Source organism: Gallus gallus, chromosome 22 (assembly GCF_016699485.2).
Source record: "Gallus gallus isolate bGalGal1 chromosome 22, bGalGal1.mat.broiler.GRCg7b, whole genome shotgun sequence".
Classification (NCBI taxonomy): Eukaryota; Metazoa; Chordata; class Aves; order Galliformes; family Phasianidae; genus Gallus; species Gallus gallus.
Window position 1 is genome coordinate 2,169,336 of NC_052553.1, and position 18,325 is coordinate 2,187,660.

The 18,325-nt window shown below is 44.7% G+C and overlaps 1 protein-coding gene across 2 annotated transcripts in view; it reads left to right on the plus strand.

Annotated features, from left to right (window-relative positions):
• The window catches only part of KCNU1 (potassium calcium-activated channel subfamily U member 1), a 73,820-nt gene that overhangs the window by 41,604 nt on the left and 13,891 nt on the right, over positions 1-18,325 (plus strand). For both annotated transcript variants that reach the window (XM_040651520.2, XM_046903401.1), the window contains exons 10-19: positions 306-416; positions 1,243-1,348; positions 2,370-2,452; positions 3,051-3,120; positions 3,646-3,801; positions 4,653-4,765; positions 4,866-4,934; positions 5,960-6,049; positions 6,183-6,283; positions 9,314-9,410. In XM_040651520.2, the coding sequence (XP_040507454.1) occupies positions 306-416; positions 1,243-1,348; positions 2,370-2,452; positions 3,051-3,120; positions 3,646-3,801; positions 4,653-4,765; positions 4,866-4,934; positions 5,960-6,049; positions 6,183-6,283; positions 9,314-9,410 (996 nt within the window). The remainder of the gene's footprint in view (positions 1-305; positions 417-1,242; positions 1,349-2,369; positions 2,453-3,050; positions 3,121-3,645; positions 3,802-4,652; positions 4,766-4,865; positions 4,935-5,959; positions 6,050-6,182; positions 6,284-9,313; positions 9,411-18,325) is intronic.

The window sequence follows — 18,325 nt, forward strand, 5'->3', positions numbered from 1 at the left end:
GTTTTTCCTTCACCACTCATAGAACCAGCCAGATTAGGTGCAATTTTTAGGGGCTCTCATATCGTCCCTTTTATGACTTCTCACTCAGCAAATCTCCACCATTCCCCACTTCCTAACACAGTTCTCCTTCCCAAACCAACTCCTGAAGTCCATATCCACAGTGGGTGAAATCATCCTCAAACCAAAGATACAAACCCCGTTTCTGCAGTATTGATGCGTTTAATATCCTACAAGCAGATTGTGTCAGACGTGCTACAACCACTGCTGCTTTCCAAGTGTCAGATCTTGCTTGGTTCTTCCTGCAGCTATATTGTTGTGTGTGGCAATGTCACTCTGAAGAGCGTTACTACTTTCCTGAAAGACTTTTTGCTTCAGGACAAGGGGAACGTTTGCACAGAAATCCTTTTTCTGGGAGAGTAAGTATTCTTGTTTCTCTGAGATGTTCCTCTTTGGCTTCTTGATCTCTAAGGGGAAAGGTGGGAGGTCTGACATTAAAGGAAGGCAGCATTACGTGGTTGATTACCCAGTGATCAACACAAATTAGAACAGCAACAAAAAAACCTGGAAAGGATGGCCATAATAAAGACTAATGACTGAACTCTGAAGCTGAGCAACTCAGGCAGGAAACAAGGCATGCAAAAGTGAAGTGATTAATAATTACTGAAACAAATCATTGGAGAATGGGGGGATTTTCTAACCCATCTTTAAACCAAGGCTGGATACCTTCCTATGGGGTTGGCACCATTGCTGAGGTCAATGCACAATGTGAGTTTTACAATACGTCATAGAAGAGAACGATACCAAAGTTCCTGGGTGAAATACAGTTTTGTATACACTGGGTAGGAAAACAACACTTGAGTTGGAGAGAAAGCTGAAGATCAGCAGTTCCATTTGAGCACAGAATGAAGCCCTGGGAAGTGTCATTTCCTGACTCTGTGCAGTAACAGCGAGCCGTGCAATTACAGTTGCATGGAATGGCACTCATGAAAAATTAATGGCAATAGCAGAAGACAGAAAAAAGAATCCAGGAAACGTTTTCACGACTGTTAAGTTTTATAAAAGCTTGTTTTCATTAAAATCTAAACTATGCGCTTTGGCTGAGCTGCCAAAATCCCTGTAGCTCTCTTTTAAACAGTAAGTAGTTATGGCAAATGGCTTCTCTGAGAAATGGAGAACTGCAGAGCATATAATTATGAGAGATTGATGGATTTCTTTTTCCTTGTTGTTGTTTATACTGAATAGGTCTCTTCCCAGTCTTGAGCTGGAAGCTGTGTTCAAATGCTACTCTCCCTACGCCACTTTCTTTTATGGCTCCGCTCTGAACTCTGAAGACCTGAAAAGAGTTCGGGTAGGAACTTCTGTATCTTTTGCCCTTTCTTGTAGATGTGTCACTCTTGTGAAGATCTTGTCCCTTATGAAAGAATGCATCAGCTGCTTTTACTCGATTCATGTTGTGATTTACGCTTCAAGCAGCTCCGTTTGCTGTAGTGGTACCTTTTGCATACCAATGTAACACTCCTGGGAACCGAAGAAGTGAGAATTAACTGAAAGTATTTCTAGCAGTGAACCATGAAAAATAAAGGCAAAGCCAAACTGATCAACTGGTTTTAAAACAGATATTTTGGGCAGCAGCATTTCTGGAAATAGCATCTAAATTACTGCATTAGCCCTTAGTTACCTCTTGCAAGCGTGCATCGTGTTTGAGTCGCATTCATGAGCACCCAGGATAGAGACCTCGTGTTTTGAGATGTTGAAGAGTCAGTAAAATACTCCAATAGAAGCAAAAGGAATGGACCTGGCATAAAGGAAAAACCAATGAAGCCAACAAAAAATACCGCTGCCTTTAACTTTAACTTTACTGTGGCTTCTGGTGGTTGGTAACCTATTTGAAATTCAGTGGTGGATCTCTATCCAGTTCCCAGAAGACTATAAGAAATCTGCCATAAATGGAACAATTTTTTTTTGTTATCAGCTTCACCATAGAGCCCAAATATTAATTAGATGGCAGAGCCAGAGTTCTTCTGACCTGTCCAAATATTGACCTTTGGAAGTGCTTTGGTTGGACTCTGCTGGGGAAGAACACAGCTCTGCTGTCTGGCTTTTGTAACGTCCTCTAGGAAGATGTTACCCAAAGAAACCATAAATTTCATGTGTTCCAGCACTTTGAAAATACAAACATGCATTACACACTGTACGTTTCATTGGAGCTGTGTCACTGCTGAAACATGCTGGCATGTGTACAGCTCCAATGTAATAGGATCATGATGACCTTATGCAAGTCTTTAACTGAAGACACATGCCACTGTTAGAGACTGTTGTACTTCATATCGGATTAAACCCTGATTTAACTTTTCTCTCGTGGGATACAGATGGAGTCTGCAAATGCTTGTCTCATTCTAGCAGATGTTTGCTCTCCAGAACCCTACACTGAAGACATTTCCAATATCATGAGGTAGGATGAGATACTCCAGTGCTTTCATTCTCTGTCTGATTGATATTAACAGTGACACAGATAGTGCAGCTGGCAGCAGAGCCTATCTGTCCCATCATGTTTTTTTCTGTCAGGAGAACTCTGAAAGCCAACTGACTGCTTTCTGCTACGGTTTTATCAGATGCTTTGAAGGGCTGAGACAGGTAGCAGCTGTGCAGTCTTGCAGCCATCCACAGAATATAATATTACTAAATATAGTGTAATTATTTTCTTCACTATCCTGAATATCAACAGTCAGGGAGTCTCTGCTTTACTCTGGAAAGAGTTATGCTCAGCTGTCAGGTCTCATATTCTAAGCATTTTTGTACCAGTCAGACTTGAGTTCTTTTGTAGTACTACTGGATCTGTGAATGTGATGGCCCAGGTGGTGCAGAATTCTCCCCCCAAATCAGTCTGGTAGCCCAAGTTCCAAATTGGATCATCTTTACTTTCCTCTTGTAGGGTATCTACATCAGTGGAGATTCAGGTCGGAAAGTCCAACTCATTCAGCTGGACTTGAAAAATGAGGGGCTGTAGCCAGAGCCAAGCATATTAACCCAAAGTTATATCTTTTGTACAGAGTGCTGTCAGTCAAGAATCACTGCCCCAAAACAAGAGTCATTTTACAGATAATTCAGTCTCGTAACAAGGTATGGCTGTGGGTCTGTCTCACTGGGGTGTCACAATCAGAATTCTGGCCTTTTGGGAATCATAGGCCCTTATTTTGGGAAGGCAAAGATATTATCAACGCCTCTTACTCATACAGGCACTAACCTAGCTGGAATATCTTCTAACACTGCTAAAAGTAAATAGCAACCATTTCTTTGTTGTTTTGGTCAAAGCTGTCAGTAAATGTGTGTTCAACATTTAAAGGAAAGACAGAACCGAAAGAGCCTCAGAATCATGGACATGGTTTAATGAGACATGGGACATGGTTTAAAGAGAACTACTGGTGATGGGTGGGTGGGTGGACTGGGTGACCCTGTTGGTCTTTTCCAGCCTTGGTGATTCTATGATTCTATGATCAGAAGTCTGCTTGGACTGAGTGCATTCCAGCACAGACTGCCAAAAAATGCAATGATGAATGCAAGAAAGGCAAGGAGGGTCATTTTACAGGAACAGTGGCTGTGCCCATCGCTGTGCTGACCTGTAATTGCTTTCCTACCCTGAAACAGGTATACCTGCCAAACATACCCAACTGGGACTGGAAGATGGGAGACAGCATCATCTGCTTTGCTGAGCTGAAGTTGGGATTCATGGCACAGAGCTGCCTGGTTCCTGGTTTGTCCACTCTCCTGACCAGTTTGTTCATCGGGAAAGAGAATGCAGAGGTAAATCCTTTGACGTGATTTGGGCAAGCAAAAAACACACAAATGTGGCTGCTGGGCATGAAGTTGCCTTAACAGCCCTCAGGGCCGCCAGTGCTGCTGTGGAAATGCTTTTGCTATCACCTAGTGGCTGTATGTGATACTTCACTCTCCAGAACAAAACACTAAATTGGGCTGCTATTCCTGTATTCAGGGGCTTTTCATTTGCAGAATCGATTTGGGCAAACCGTATAACTATCAGGTGGAATAAATATAGAAGTTTTATGTAGAACTGCTGTTTGTAGTCAAAGTGCTATTTCATAGATGTGCTGTTTCTCAGCTCCAAATGCTTCCCTGGGACACAGCAAAATTGCTCTTCAACAATAATAAGAGGAAATGGTCTTAAACTGAGCCAGGGAAGGTTTAGGTTGGATATTAGGAGGAAGTTTTTCACCCAGAGGGTGGTGACGCACTGAACAGGTTGCCCAAGGAGGCTGTGGATGCCCCATCCCTGCAGGCATTCAAGGCCAGGCTGGATGTGGCTCGGGGCAGCCTGGGCTGGTGGTTGGCAGCCCTGCCTGTGGTAGAGGGGTTGAAACTGGATGACCTTTGAGGTCCTTTTCAACCCAGGCCATTCTATGGTTCAATGAATATGAATTGGAAGTGTTCAGAAGAGTTAAGACTTTCCCTGTTCTTTTGTATATGAACTCTAATATTGTTTCTGACAACGTACAGCTGATGTCTTTCTGCTGCCAGCAGCTGAAGGCCTTTGATCTGATATCATGTGGTATTGGAGCGATGTCCCAGTGTTAGGTTACACATCCTTCTTGCTTTGCCTTGAATAAATACATCATCTTTATGATCGATTCTTTCAGACAAAGAGAAAACATCTGAAGGACAAGATGCTGCTGGGAGACAAAGACTACAGAGTAATGGCTCTTCAGCTCTCCAACGATTTTGCAGGCATGACTTTTATGGAGGTTTGTCGGTATGTGGTACAGATGTGGACATTTTTCTGTTATTCCCTTCCAGATGTACCTTTCCTCAGTGCAGGCTGATGTTGTGGCTGACTTGCTCTCTGTCTCCAGGTTGTGCTTTGTGAAACTGAACCTTATCCTGCTGGGGATTGAGCTCCAATTTGGCAGTCGAGGAGAGAGGTAAATGGGGGAATTCTCTCTGAGTAAGAAGCCAAACTTCCAAACTGATGCTTTCCAAAGAACTCAGATTTGCCCCCAGGTCTGCAGAGACTTTGTGCACCCCCTCGTTTCCTGTGCACACCAATTGTTATATGGGATAAGGATGTCATTCCTGGTTGCTTACATGCCAGGTGAATTTGTACCATATTTTGCCTCTTTTCTTCTCACAGATAATCAAACAAGAGGTGGGCGATGAGACACCATTCTCACCTTCTGTTCCACACATAGCATAACCATCATAGATCTCCCTTTGATTTGGGGCAAATCAAACCTATTTATTTTCACGGATAATAGAAATGCCTCCTCATGTTTTTTTAACCACATGAGTTTTAGCTCCTAAATGCTATAAAGCATTGTCATAAAGGGATAATTTGTCAATGCTGGCAGCAGAGCTTTTGCTGTCTGAAGCTGATCTGGTCCTGGTCCAGATAACACTCTCTGTCTGTTCTAATGATGAAATACAAGACATCCTAATGGGGAAGCTGGAACTAGTTCAGAAAGGGGAGTAAATGAGTGCCATAGATCTTTACAAAGCTTGAGAAATCACCCAGAAAATGCAGACTATTGAGTGTAATTATTACTCTTTCCACTTTTATAAAGGAAATGGCTGTAGAATAGAAACTGTGAAAACAAAGGAGTTGTAGGGAACCACTGCTGTGAGAAATAGGTTGGGACTCCTCTGCAAGTGGTGAATGAACCCTATGCTGAGAGCAGACAGTGCATGTTGTAGGTGCTCAGTGCTAATGGAAAACAGGCCATGGCTCCATCTCATGTTTCTTGAGCTCATATGTTGTCTGGATGAAAATAGAACGATGGAAAGAGAAAGCAAGAGGGAAAAAGAAACGAATAGAAGTTATGGCAAAGGGAATTAAAATGAAAAGTGAAGGCAGGAGGGGGCTGCTATGATCATCCGGTCTGAATTCCCACAGCAGAAGTGGTTATGTCAGGCAAACCATCCTTACTCTTTGTATGGTTTCTCCATACAGTGCCATCCTGATCAATCCATCTCCACAGATAAAGCTTTGCCGGAATACAATGGGCTTTTTTATTGCTCATTCTCTTGGAGAAGTCAAAAGGTAAAGTGCTTTATTACTGTTTTGTGGAGAAAAAGTTCCAGAGCAGAAAATACTTTCGAGAGCAGATGAGTGCATTTATTATCTGATCAGTAAAGCAGAATTCATTTCTGCCTGATTCACTCCTGTTTTCCAGGGCACATTTCTATTGCAGAGTTTGTCACAGTGACATCCAGGATCCAGAGCAGATTGAGAAATGTCAGTGTGGAAGCAAACCTTCCCCAAAAACTTTCTCAGGTATGTTGTTCTGAGTGCATTTCTGGCCTCAAAAGGGGCCGAATCAATATCTGTTAATTGTATATTTATTAAGTACTTATCATGGTTAATGAGGATACTAAGAATAAGAACAGGTTGGAGCAGCCCTTATCTGGTAAGGATCCTTCTGGTTACACTAATAAATCTGGCTGGTAGTACTTGAAAGGCTTCTTTGTGCTTTGCTTTAGGAGTCAAAGCCTCTTGGCTAGAAAAGAGTGGGACAGAATACCCCGTGGTGAGGATTTTCACTCCAATTATTGACAGGTTTATCACAGAATGCAGGTTGTTAACTGCAGAGACCAAAGCAAACATCTCATTAGTATATGTGTAGTCGAAGCAAAAGGTACAGCTGGATGAAACAAGAGCGCTGTGCCCAGTTTGTAATGGTTGCTTGGTCAAGGAAGTGCATCATTGTGAGAATGGGGAACATGAAATGTGAAGCCAGAAAAACATTGTAGGGTTTGTGCAGGGCATGTGGCAGCATCTGGTGGTGTTTGCTCTGCAGACTGCAAAACTTAGGAGAGCTGAGAGGACAGATTATAACATCTGACCCAAAGCAGAGCATCGTGTGCCTTCATCACCTCCAACTCCACCTGCAGGGAGCTCCTGGGCTTTGCTTTGCTTTGGGTTTCTGCTGAAGCAGAAGATGTGGCCTCTGATTGATGTTTAACTGCAGCAATGTGAGGCAGTAAACGGCCAAAATGCACATCTATGTCCACGTGTGAATTTTTCCCCTCCTTGGAAAGGAGGGCTTCGCTTTAAAGAGTTGAGGAGGAGCTTCCCATTAAATACGGGCACACAGTCCTGCTCCTTTCTAACACTTGCAAATAATTTAAACAGCAGATGGCAGCCAAGCCCCATTACAAAACGTGGCTCTGAGCTGCAGATGGCAGAGATGAAGGCAGAACTCATTCACACGGCGAGTACAAACACACTGACACCTGGAGGACTCCGTGTAGTAATGTCGTGTAGGAAGGGAAGCTGGAGCCCATTTTCAGTCCCACACACTTATCAGCTTAGATGCAGCTGAGGTCCCTGAAAGCCATCTACCTCCCAGAAAAGAGGTTTCTTTAAGTGTAGAAGACATCTTAATAAAAGTCAGTGTCAAAGGAGCAGAAATACATCGATGCTGTGGGAACTCTCTCCACCTGGGTGGTTTTATTCTGGTTTCCTAGGCAAGCTTAGGCTTTAAAAGGACATGATTGCATTTCAGGATATGTATCAGTGAAGAACGGTTGTTTGCAAACCTGCAGTTCTACACCAGATATGCAGTAGAGAGGATGGCTGCCTGAGCTGGATCAGTTTTGCCAGCCAAAAGACCTTGCCATCAGTTTTCCCCAGGATTCCAGATGGATCAGACCTCAGCTGTAGTCACTTTGATTCCTCCCTTCCCAACATAACCCCGTTGAAGCAGTACTTTGAGTCCTGGATGCCTCCAGACTGACTGTGGGAGGAAGGGAAATGAGGTCAGATGCAGGAGACCCCCAGCCAGTGCAGGTGAGGATGCCTCCTCCCTGTTTCCACTGCAGATACAGGTGTAGCTGGTGAAGACAGAGTTCACTGTCACGAATAAGAAACCAATACAGGAGCCCCAGACTGTGAGCTTCAGTTAAAGGAGCAATCACGTCACTACTTTAACAAGTGTGAATGGCTTACTTGAGGGCCATAAGTTAAAAAGAAGTATCTTGTTTTGGGAGACATTTACTTATTACTGCCCATGTAAGACAGGCTGTTAAGGATCTCCATTCTCTGACTGGTCTTATGGTACTTTAATGAAGCTTGACCTAGCAGGATTGATTGGGTGTCACATGGCATCCTTGGAGGACTGCCTCTCTGCCCTTCCAGCTCCCACCTCGTTGAACACAGGGCTGTAGAAGGAGCTATCCTGTTACCAAGGCCAAATGCACCTGTGTTCAGCACACCTGTGCAGAACAATTACAGCTTAAGGCTGACAAATTGCCTATTCAGAGACGTCCCTTTGTCTGCCAGGGTCTGTTTAGAATCACTGGCTGCTCCATCTGGGTTAGTGTGCTTTGGCAATAGCTGCAACCGAACAAGGAAGCTGGAGGTATGTGAGAGGGTTCACCTGTCAGTTGGTGAGATAGAGATCTCTGTGTCTGAAAGTTCTTCCAGTCCACCCTTTCCTTCCCCACCTGAATGCATTGGACATGTTTGGACACATGTGACGTGAAAAGCTTTGTGCCTCCTGTCAAATGCTGATAAGGGGAGGAATGCAGATTAGCAACAAAGATACAGGCCAGGGGAGTGCAAGGAATAGCTCTGTGTGTTCTGAACCTGCTGCTGCACTGTGGAAAGCAGGAGGTGCAGATAGGGGCTTAACAACCTCCGAGGGTGCTGCTGTACATCTTCAAATCACTGCCTGGTGTTCTAATGCTGGTCTTAATGGCCTGTGACCTCAGATTATGGCCCAGGAAGGACTCGATCAAATGTCAGAGAAAAGATGTTCCAGCTGTTAAATTGCTGCTTTAGGATTTGGGAAGCTTAAGCTCATTTTCTTAATCTGTTTCCTCAGATTCAATCTGGACCTGCAGGCCACCCAGCCTTTCTAAGCTTGGTTTTCTGTTGGGAAAGGGTTGCAGCTGTAACAGGTTCAACTCTCAGAGACAGCATGAGAATAGGGTAATTAATAATTTCAAGCCAGGACAGCACAGTGGTGAGGATGAACTCTGCCTACCCTCTGGTTTGTTTTTCCTGTGTAGAGGACCACGCTTCACAAAGAGAAGGAGCCCCTTTGGAATGAGGTGGTGCATGAAGGATGTGCTCACCACGCCTAAGACCATTCAGTGCCATAGTAGATAGAAATACTATTTTATAGCACTGCTGTATTTCTGACTACCTGTGTGAATAACCAATTGAAAGCTCCTTGGCCCAGCATTTCTGAAGCCACATCAGAAGCTTCAGATGGCATCGTGGCCATCTGGGGACACAGTCTAAATACAACCAAGGGCTATTCAAAAGGAAGCCAACTTTGTTTCATTGCCTTTGTTCCAGAGAAAATGAAGTTCTATGGAGAATCGCTTGTTTTGGATGGACAGCCTGCAAAGCTGAGGTCCCTCAGTATCCTTCCACCTCAGAGATTTGTTGATGGGTAAGAAATGTAAAGCTGTGTGAGTGCTGAGCAGGCATTTCCTGAACTTACTCATTGAGAATCTGTGTGGGAAGCAGGAACAGCCTGTTTCCTTGTTCTTCTGCTATTGTTAGTGGTTGGTTTATGGCTTCTCCCTGTCTCGATTAACTGATCGATCTAGAAAGCACAACTGTTTCTATGCATCCAAATCCTCAGCTCTAACACTCTTCTGTAGGGTCAGACCCTATAAGCACACGTGAGACACAATGAAATTGTGATGCCAATTTGAGGAACAATGGAACAGTGAAAGGAGGGATTGGTACATCTCAAGAAAGTCCTTACTGGGCTCTAGATGGAAGCAAAATAATACAGAGGAATCATGAATAGGTTTATTGTGGTGCCTTTCAGAGGGCAGGGTGAAGACGAGAGTAGCTGAGTGTAGGGATGTGAATAGCCAACACTGAGTTTTGCTTCTTCTTCAGATGCTTAATTGCATTGTGCTGCTGGCAGCAACGTGGAGGAGTAACAATCTCGGGTTTGCTCTAAAGCCAATTGGTGATCCAAGAGAAATCTCACCCGACAGCCTTGTTCTCTAACATCAGCAGTGCATGCGAGGAGTTCCTTCTATGCCATCTGAATGCTTCCTGGCTGGTGGAATCTGATTTCCCAGCAGGTTTCACAAAGCAGTGTCAGTGTAGTCATCTTCTGTCTGAGTCGAGGTGTGAATTGCAATGTTTTAACTACAGTGTACTTAGTTTGCTGAGCAGTCCCACTTGACTTGCATTGGAACTCCTCATAACCTGAGCTGCTATATTCAGCATAAGGAAGAGTATCGTGGTCTGAAACTGAGCTGTCAGTGACAGCAAGCTGTTACGCTTTTCCTACATCCACTAGAGAAGGTGACAGGACATATTGGCAAATAGCATCATGCTAGGATTTGCAGCGAGTAGACAGGCACCTAGCAGGGGAAGAGATGCACAAGCCAGTATTTCTTACCTCATTTCTGCTTGTGAGCAATTTGCAGTCGCTGTAGAACTGAAGAGGTTTAATAAATAATGCCTCCCCTCCCTGCAAAATCCCATCTCGTGCTTCAGCAGCAAAGGCAAATGTCAGTATGGCAGGGATTGTAAGGTGTCCTCCGGAGAGCTTTGCATCTTAGCAGCTGTCCCCGGCACATTCGTGCTAGCAGGACAATAAAACGTTGCTCAGTGCTGCTGTCCTACAACCAATTAGGTCAGCTGTAAATATTGGGGCTGCATGGTAAATACATACACACATACCAGCAGATTGTGCTGACTTGTTAAATATAAACGGAAGCATAATTAGATTTATAACGCGGCCCTCCCCCTCCTCACGCCCAGTAACATAATTTACCAAAGGGGGGAGGCAGGAGGGAGAAGAACAAACCCTCACAACCTGCTGAAATGCCATTATTAACATGCGCATGAAAAGTCAATTATGCCAGAGGGAGGTATTTAAGTGAAGTGAGTTTCCGTACTCTGGGATTACACCTTGGGGATTATGCAGCTCTTATTTATTTATTTTCCCAGAGATTTCTGCTGCTGCTGCTGCTGAGCAGTGAGGAACAAAATTGTTACTGAGAGATCCCGAAATCCCCTGAAGAAATGGCCAAATGTGCAGATAAATAATTGTTCCCATCCCCAGCAAGATTCTCCCTCATCACCATATCAAAAAGGCACCGTTTCCTCCCCAGTCGGGGCTGGGATGTTTTCTGGTGTTTAGTTTTAAGTGTCGCCAGGGAATGGTCTTGCAGTGCTTCCCTGGGGAGGGGATTTTACCATCTTGTTATTAGTTGCAGTATTTATTTGTGTTACAGCGGTGCCTTGAGGCTTCTGCTGGAGCCCTGTTGGGCTGGATGTGAGCGCTGTTAAAAGGATCTCTGCCTTAAACAGCGGCAAAGGGAAGGAGGGAAGGGTGAAGTGAGGTCTCAGAAGTCAGAGAGGAAAACTCAGTGCAAAATACAGCTGTTTGGAGCCGCCCCTTCGTAACATTACAGTTCTCAAATCTATCCCAAGTCATTTTTTATTACCATTAAAACCCCATTTAGACTCGGATGCAATTGCCCGTTCTCAGATCAAGCCGAGCTTTTCCACCTGGGGTGTTCTGCTAATAGGAAAGCTAACACTGACCTTTCCATCCGAATCAGGATGGCTGGGACAGCGGCCAAGGGGAGCTCCAAGTACAGATCCCTGCTCTGTTTGATTTAGGATGGCAAAGCACAGCGTGATGCAGAGAGGATGGGGACTTGAACACAAGTGCCTGGGATGCCGGGGTGTAGCTGGGGGGCTGCTGTGTGCAGCAGTGCAGGCAGTGCTGTCAATACTTTGGGCATTTACCACTCTGCCCCTTTGTGGGTTCACTTGAAAATAGCTTTCTGTTGGGATATTTAGCCCGCTGAATACTTAATTTCTGTTTAAAAAAAAATTGGAATTTTGCATCTCACACTGGGGAGGGTTTACATCTGAGCTGATCAAGGAACAAATTAATCAAGTTGTAATTCAGGGAAGTGCGGTGAGAAAGGATTGGGCCTGGCCTGTTGTGAGACTCAGAGCCCATTTCGTTTGGGTCTCAGTGGTATTTCTGGTGTTGCAGGCTGTTATAATGACAGATATCCCCCTCAGCACCGTGCACCCCATGCCCATACACTCTTCTTTTTCTTTCTCATTGGAAATCAGCAGATCTTTATACCCAGGGAAAGAACTTAATTAACGTCATTAAGACAATAATAAATCATGAACCAATACTGAGCACAATGACAGCAATAACCAAGAGAAACAAACAGAAAAAACCACAAAACGAGAGGAGTGGGACTGGATGAGCTACAGAGTTCATCCAGAAGGAAATGCAGGAAGACCTCCCTGGGCTTATGGGGCATCGATACGCTTTGCTTTACTGCTCATGGCTCCTCTGCAGCCTTGCCTAAGGCATGGCAAACTTAATGGTGTACGTTCTGCTGGATTGTTGACTCTTGTTTTTCGTTCCTGTTCAGTTTCTGGTGAGGCATAAGAGGGGGTTTGTGAGCAAGGCTCCGTGTGTGCAACTCTGCAGCATCTCCTTCCCTTTTGTCTTGGCGTAGAAGCCCTTCAGCCAGGAGGAGGATTAATAAAAACTGAATTAGATTAAAGGGGAACCCAGGCTAAAGAAACAAGTTTTAGCTCCATCTTAATTGTAATTTATCTACTGCCAGGATAATTGCTAATAAATACCTGCCGAGTTGCCAAGCCTATGTTAGGGCTTGTCAGTCCCAAATAAATCTTTAAGACTTAAGATCCCACTCTGACGCTGCCCATCACTCCCCAACCCAAAGGCAGCACAAAACAAAGCGGTAACGCTGAGTGCTCCAGCTCAGCTAATCTGGCAGAATGCATCACAGCCTTTATAAATGTGTGAGAAGGGCTGTGCAAGAGCTCCCAAAAAGGTCATTGGTATTTTTGGAGCGATAAATCACGGAGGGAAAGATTTGCATTACGGCTGTATAAAATCCAGGGCCGGATTAGGGAGAGAATACTTTGCAGTAATATTTCTCTCCTGACTTGTTTTATTAGCTTCCTTTAAACATGTTACATTATTGCTTATAGAATTTCATTTACTTGGATTGGCAGCTTGATAAATATGTCTATTGGCGATGATTTGGATTGCTCTGGGCATTAATATTATTAAAACCTGTCACAAGGAAATGTCTGAAAGATGACTTACTGTAAAGATTACAGCATGAAATAAATCATACAATGGTATTTGTTACCGTTTATGGCCTCTTGGAGCCGAGTCAATCCCTTTTTATGTTGCATTATTTTTCAAGTTTTTATAGCCTTACATTATATATCGCTGTCAGAAATGAACAGATGGGGTGTCAAACACGAGCCTTCTGAATAATTCCCACCCTCGGGTTATTTGTATGAAGGACAAGTGTAAAACTGTGTTCTCAAGAAAAAGGAGCTCGGTAGAGGTGGAGGAAGTGTTGTTACAGTGAGCGAGATCCCTTTGTCAGCAGGCACATTGTGCTTTTGCTCACTAGCTGGTATTTACACGGCGGGGTGGGGGCTCATGGAGCAGTCAGTTGGACAGCAAAGGAACCTCACGTCAGATGAGTTTCACATTCCTTTGGATTTACTTTTATTGCTAGAATGGGGAAGACGTGGAGGGGGCGTTTCGGTGATGGCCAAACCTCAGAGGGTTCGTAGGAACGTGGAGGAATGCTGATGCTTCTCAAAGGCTTCAGGGCTGGAATGTTATAAAGAAGCCCTCCTGAATGGCGCCAGTGGCATTTCTGCAGCTTGGGATGAACTGGGAAAGAAAATGGGCAGATACTTCAGGCTCTGGAAGGTTAAACTGGGAGCTCCCCCAGGGAAAAGAGGAGATTTTGCATTCTGCTTCACGTTGTGCAAGGCCTGTGTGTTTGCTGTGCGTTTCTGGGGAGTCCTTCTTGGAGTCGGGAGGCCAGATTGGATGAAGTGGCAGATGTGATGAGCTGATAAATGCACCTGCAGTGGATGAGGTATCTCTGGGTTAGAAAATTCAGGCAGGGACATCGTCCGTGCATGCTCTCCCCCATAAAGCTTTCTCTCTTTAAATCTCCACCCTGCAAATCTCACACAGGTACACAATATAAATCAGCATCATTTTTGGAACCTGACTCTTCTCAGTCCACGTGAATCTTCAGACACCCAAACACACGGAGGTGGCTCTGGCGGTGCAGTCTGGCTGCATCTTGCTCATGGAACAATTACATCTTTCTCTTTTTTGCTGCAACTCACAGCTCAAGGATCAGTGTGATGGATCAGATATTTTAGCAGAGGTCTGATGGAGCAAAGCTACTTTGCAGTGTGCAGCATGTGCCCAGACTTGCTCTGTGCAGACAGAAGCTCTCTTCCCCTCTGTTCACATTCTTCATTGTTTCTCTCAGCCTTACCATTACAGGCCTTAATCTTTGCAACTTCTGCTTCTCCATGCATTCCTCAGTTTCTTCCTTATTTCTCATGAAATCACATCTTTTCTCTCTTCCCCAGGCCTTATCCCACATCCATCATCAAGCTTACACAAGAATTTTCGGAGCTCTCATTCACCACACAGAGTACAGTTGTGCTGCGTATGGTAACTGGAGTTGCACCCACCTGTATGCACCGATCTGATTCCACGTTATACAATAGTATAATCACTTAAAGAATTTGCATGACTGATAGTGTGGCTCTGAGTGCATAAGGAGAAGTTTCATAATTAGCTTTCCCTGTGAACTTGTGCAGACCAGTCTATTTATAATTTGGTCAGCTCCTGATTTTTAATGAGGTGCTGAGAGTGACTGAAGCCTCTGGCAGCATGCATTTTGTATTTTAATTACCCACAGTAATTCTGACAATTACACCGATGCCATAAATCACATCATAATGACCCATAAGAAAAAAAAAAAACATATTTAATGATTGGATGGGGATTTGAATTAAGCAGGTATGCAATAGCTTAATAAGGAGCCAAAAGCTCCTTGGAGGTAAAGTCTTCCAAATCTTGTTGAGCTGTGGCTCCAGCAGGTGAGGAAACTCAGTGCAGAGTTTCTTTCACAGGCCAAGTGCTGATCTTCTCAGCAGAGGATTGCATTTCATGGGATGAAATCCATCCTCGTGTGCATGACCAGAAATGGACTTCTATGCTATGTGGTCGTGGTTGCTAACTGGCCGTTCTGCTCAACAGAGGTTGCGTATCCTGGGCACTAATTGTAAGCAAGATGTCATGCAGTGGCGATGATACTGGTTTTTAATCAGTGAGCTTGAGTTTTGGAAGGAAGAGCACAGCAGTACAGCTCATGTTTTCTGTTTTGATGGATAGATTCGTTACCACGTCCAGGGCTGTCTGTGGTGCAAGCTCTTCTATGCCGTGTGCAATGTGCTGCACCCTTCTTAGTGCTAACCATGCTGATGAAGGCAATAGTAAGCAATGGTCGGCATCACGTTGCTGTGGTAGCATTTCTCCTTTGGTTATTTCCCGAGCAGCGCCTCTTACACAGCCCTGCAGTGCCAATGCTGACTGCTCTGAGTCGGCCCTCTGAGGAGCAGTGCACACATTTCCCTGCCGTGCTGTCCTGCTCAGCCCTGTGTTCCAATGGGTCCTGGCTCTCTGCTTCTGACCCTCAGCGAACATCACTCCTATTATCTAAGACCTCAACCAAGCCAAGTTCTGCTCTTGAGATTATTTTGCTGTTAATAATGTCACAATAAGTGGGTGGAAGTAGCTAATGGCTCTAAGCCACAAATGATCCCAAATGTTCTCAGCCTCCACTCTCCTGTAAACCTTGACAGATTGGGAGTGCTTAGTAAAATATTGTAACACTCAACACGCATTTACAAGGCAGCGATCTGTCCCATGACGGCTTCCAGATGTGTAGTGTGTGCAATTTCATCATCCAAGAGCAGATTCTATTGCCCTCTGCAGATCCCCCATCAGGCTGTTCATAAACGCTGCTCGTAATTAAATTAACCCACTAACTAGCCATGCAAATTTTGATGAGCGGTGACCAAAAAAATAAATAGAGGGAACTGTTGAGATGCTCTCAAAAAATGACAAGGTTGCCTTCAGAGATTGGTTATCATTAGGAGAGGATTTGTGGGTTTTTTTTTTTTTCCCTTCCCGTTTGCCAAATTCCTCTCGGTCCCTTCATAGATGACAACTGCTTTAAGGCTTTAATCTGATAATTAGGAGCTGAATTTCGCCTCCCTTCCTCGAGCTGCCTGCTGTCCTACTCTCTGCTCAGCCTCTCTGGAATCGAAGCAAGGCACCGTTCTGTGTGTGGGTAGCAGGATCAGACTTTGGTTTGAAAAGCCAGCTCGTGCCCAGCCTGAGGAGCAGTGAAGGAACAACACATGCATGTGCTGGAGCTGATGAGAGGCTGTGCAACCTCGGGGGGATCCTCAGCAAGGATTGCACCAGGGATGCTATGAATAATGGGCTGTTGTTTTCTGTCAGAAATGATGGCTCAGAGCTCTGACACGTGAGGCCTGCCTGCAGAAGCTGTATCCAGCTCCCCTGCAATAACTGTGCTATATTAAAAAAGAGCTGGAGTTATGACACCTGGCTTCCATTGATGGCTGAACAATAGGTCCTTTTATAGCGGAGTGTCAGCCAGGGGGTGGCTTGGATGGAAGCTGGGTGTGGAAGAGGAGGCTGGACAGCAAAAGCAGAAGGCATCTCCTGGAGAGAAGCAGCCCCACTCGTCTGCCTGGATAACCATTCAGGACACTCTGAGTTCTTCCTGCACTGCCAGCTCCTCGTTTCTTTTTGAGGTCCCATCACTCAGAGCTGTCTGAGGATCCTGGCTCCATGTGAGGATGCAGCGTAGGGCAGTGCCTGTTAGATTGGGACTCAGCCTTTTTTTGTGTTGTAAGTGCCTGTGTTGCTCTAAGCTGCTTTCTCAGCTCAGTTTAGTTTGCCTTTGTCATTCATGTCTGTGGCCCTAAACCTAAAGGGGGAACCTCTAAGAACTGCTATGATATAAATGATAACTGCTGCCTATTGTACTGCAGTGAGTTCTGTACACCACGCTGACTTCACTGGGATTACATGTGCACTGCTTAGGGGAGGATTTGGTTCAGTGGATGTAATTAAAAGAAATTAACTACTCATTTTTAAGGTCGGTTTTACTTGTTGCCTGATATTTTTTAATTATTGGATGGAATGCTCTAAATTACAACACTTTGCAATGACGCATAATACCTCTGCGTTATTAATTAATTAAGCCTCACCGTTCCTTGTGAGGTAAGGAGAGCACTTTGATGCATTGTGATATAATCCACGGTGATGAATAAGCTGAGCCCAGATAAGCACTCATGGTGCAGACCTGGGAGTGAAGAAGGGGCTTTGCAGCAGCCCCACAGGCAATGGCAATTCCTATTGCATGCATGTGGAACTCTGCTCCTCCCTAAAGGAGAAGGCTAACATACGTGCAGGTCTGGGAACGACAGCACTGACATGGCAAGGCACAGCATCCTCTGAATGCCACTCTTTGCTTTCTAGACTCATGGAGAGCAAACGTGGATAACTGTGCACTCAGCACAGTCAATTTGTGACCCAGATAACCCAATAGCTGCAGTAAGTAACTCGTGTAGCTCAGACAAAGACTACTTCTGTCTCTGTAGAGTACCATACCATATCAGTGCTTGTGTCCCCATCCTCAAGCTCCTCAGAGTCCAATGCAGGATGATTTATGAGTGTCTCAGGAAAATCAGATTTCTGTAAGGATCATGTAATCTGCAGAGTTTGTGACAGGAGAAACCCCAAACTAAAGAATGGTTTGTCAAATGAGAGTGTGCTTGGCCCTGCAAAGGGGGGTGCTGCTATGATAAAGCAGGTCTCCTGCTATCTTCTCCTCTTTCCCTTGCCTTGGGGATCCACGAGGTGTTTCTTCTCAGGCGTATATTTTTCCTATAATATTAAAAGGAGGAGTTGTCATTTCTGACAAGTTGTGTATATAGATGATGTCTTTATTATGATAGAGATATATACACTGATTGATTGGTGAATGTGAGTCAAGTAAAGAGAGCTCGTGAGAAGAGGCTCCAGCTTGCCAAAATGCCACTTAATCAGTGGCCTAAAGATTCATTATCTGAGGAGGAGATGAGCTGCAAACCCCACAAAGCCATGTGCAAAAATGGGTCAAATCTCAGGTTCCTGCTGCTCTGCTAAGAAGTGCTAAGCTGAGTTCCTATGTAAGTTGGTTGTTTCAGGGCACAGCTCGATCTGCCTTGCAAGCCTTGCAGAGAATGGCACCTTCCCCTAGCAAAGCCCCCCTTCTCTGTTAATCTCAATACTGCATTGACAAGATAAGGATGAATTGGACAAGAAAAACAATGTCAGGACCGAGCACTTGCCTGGTCATACAGCTCCTGTAAGGCTGTTGTGTTCAGCGCACATTGTAATCCTGGATGGCAAGT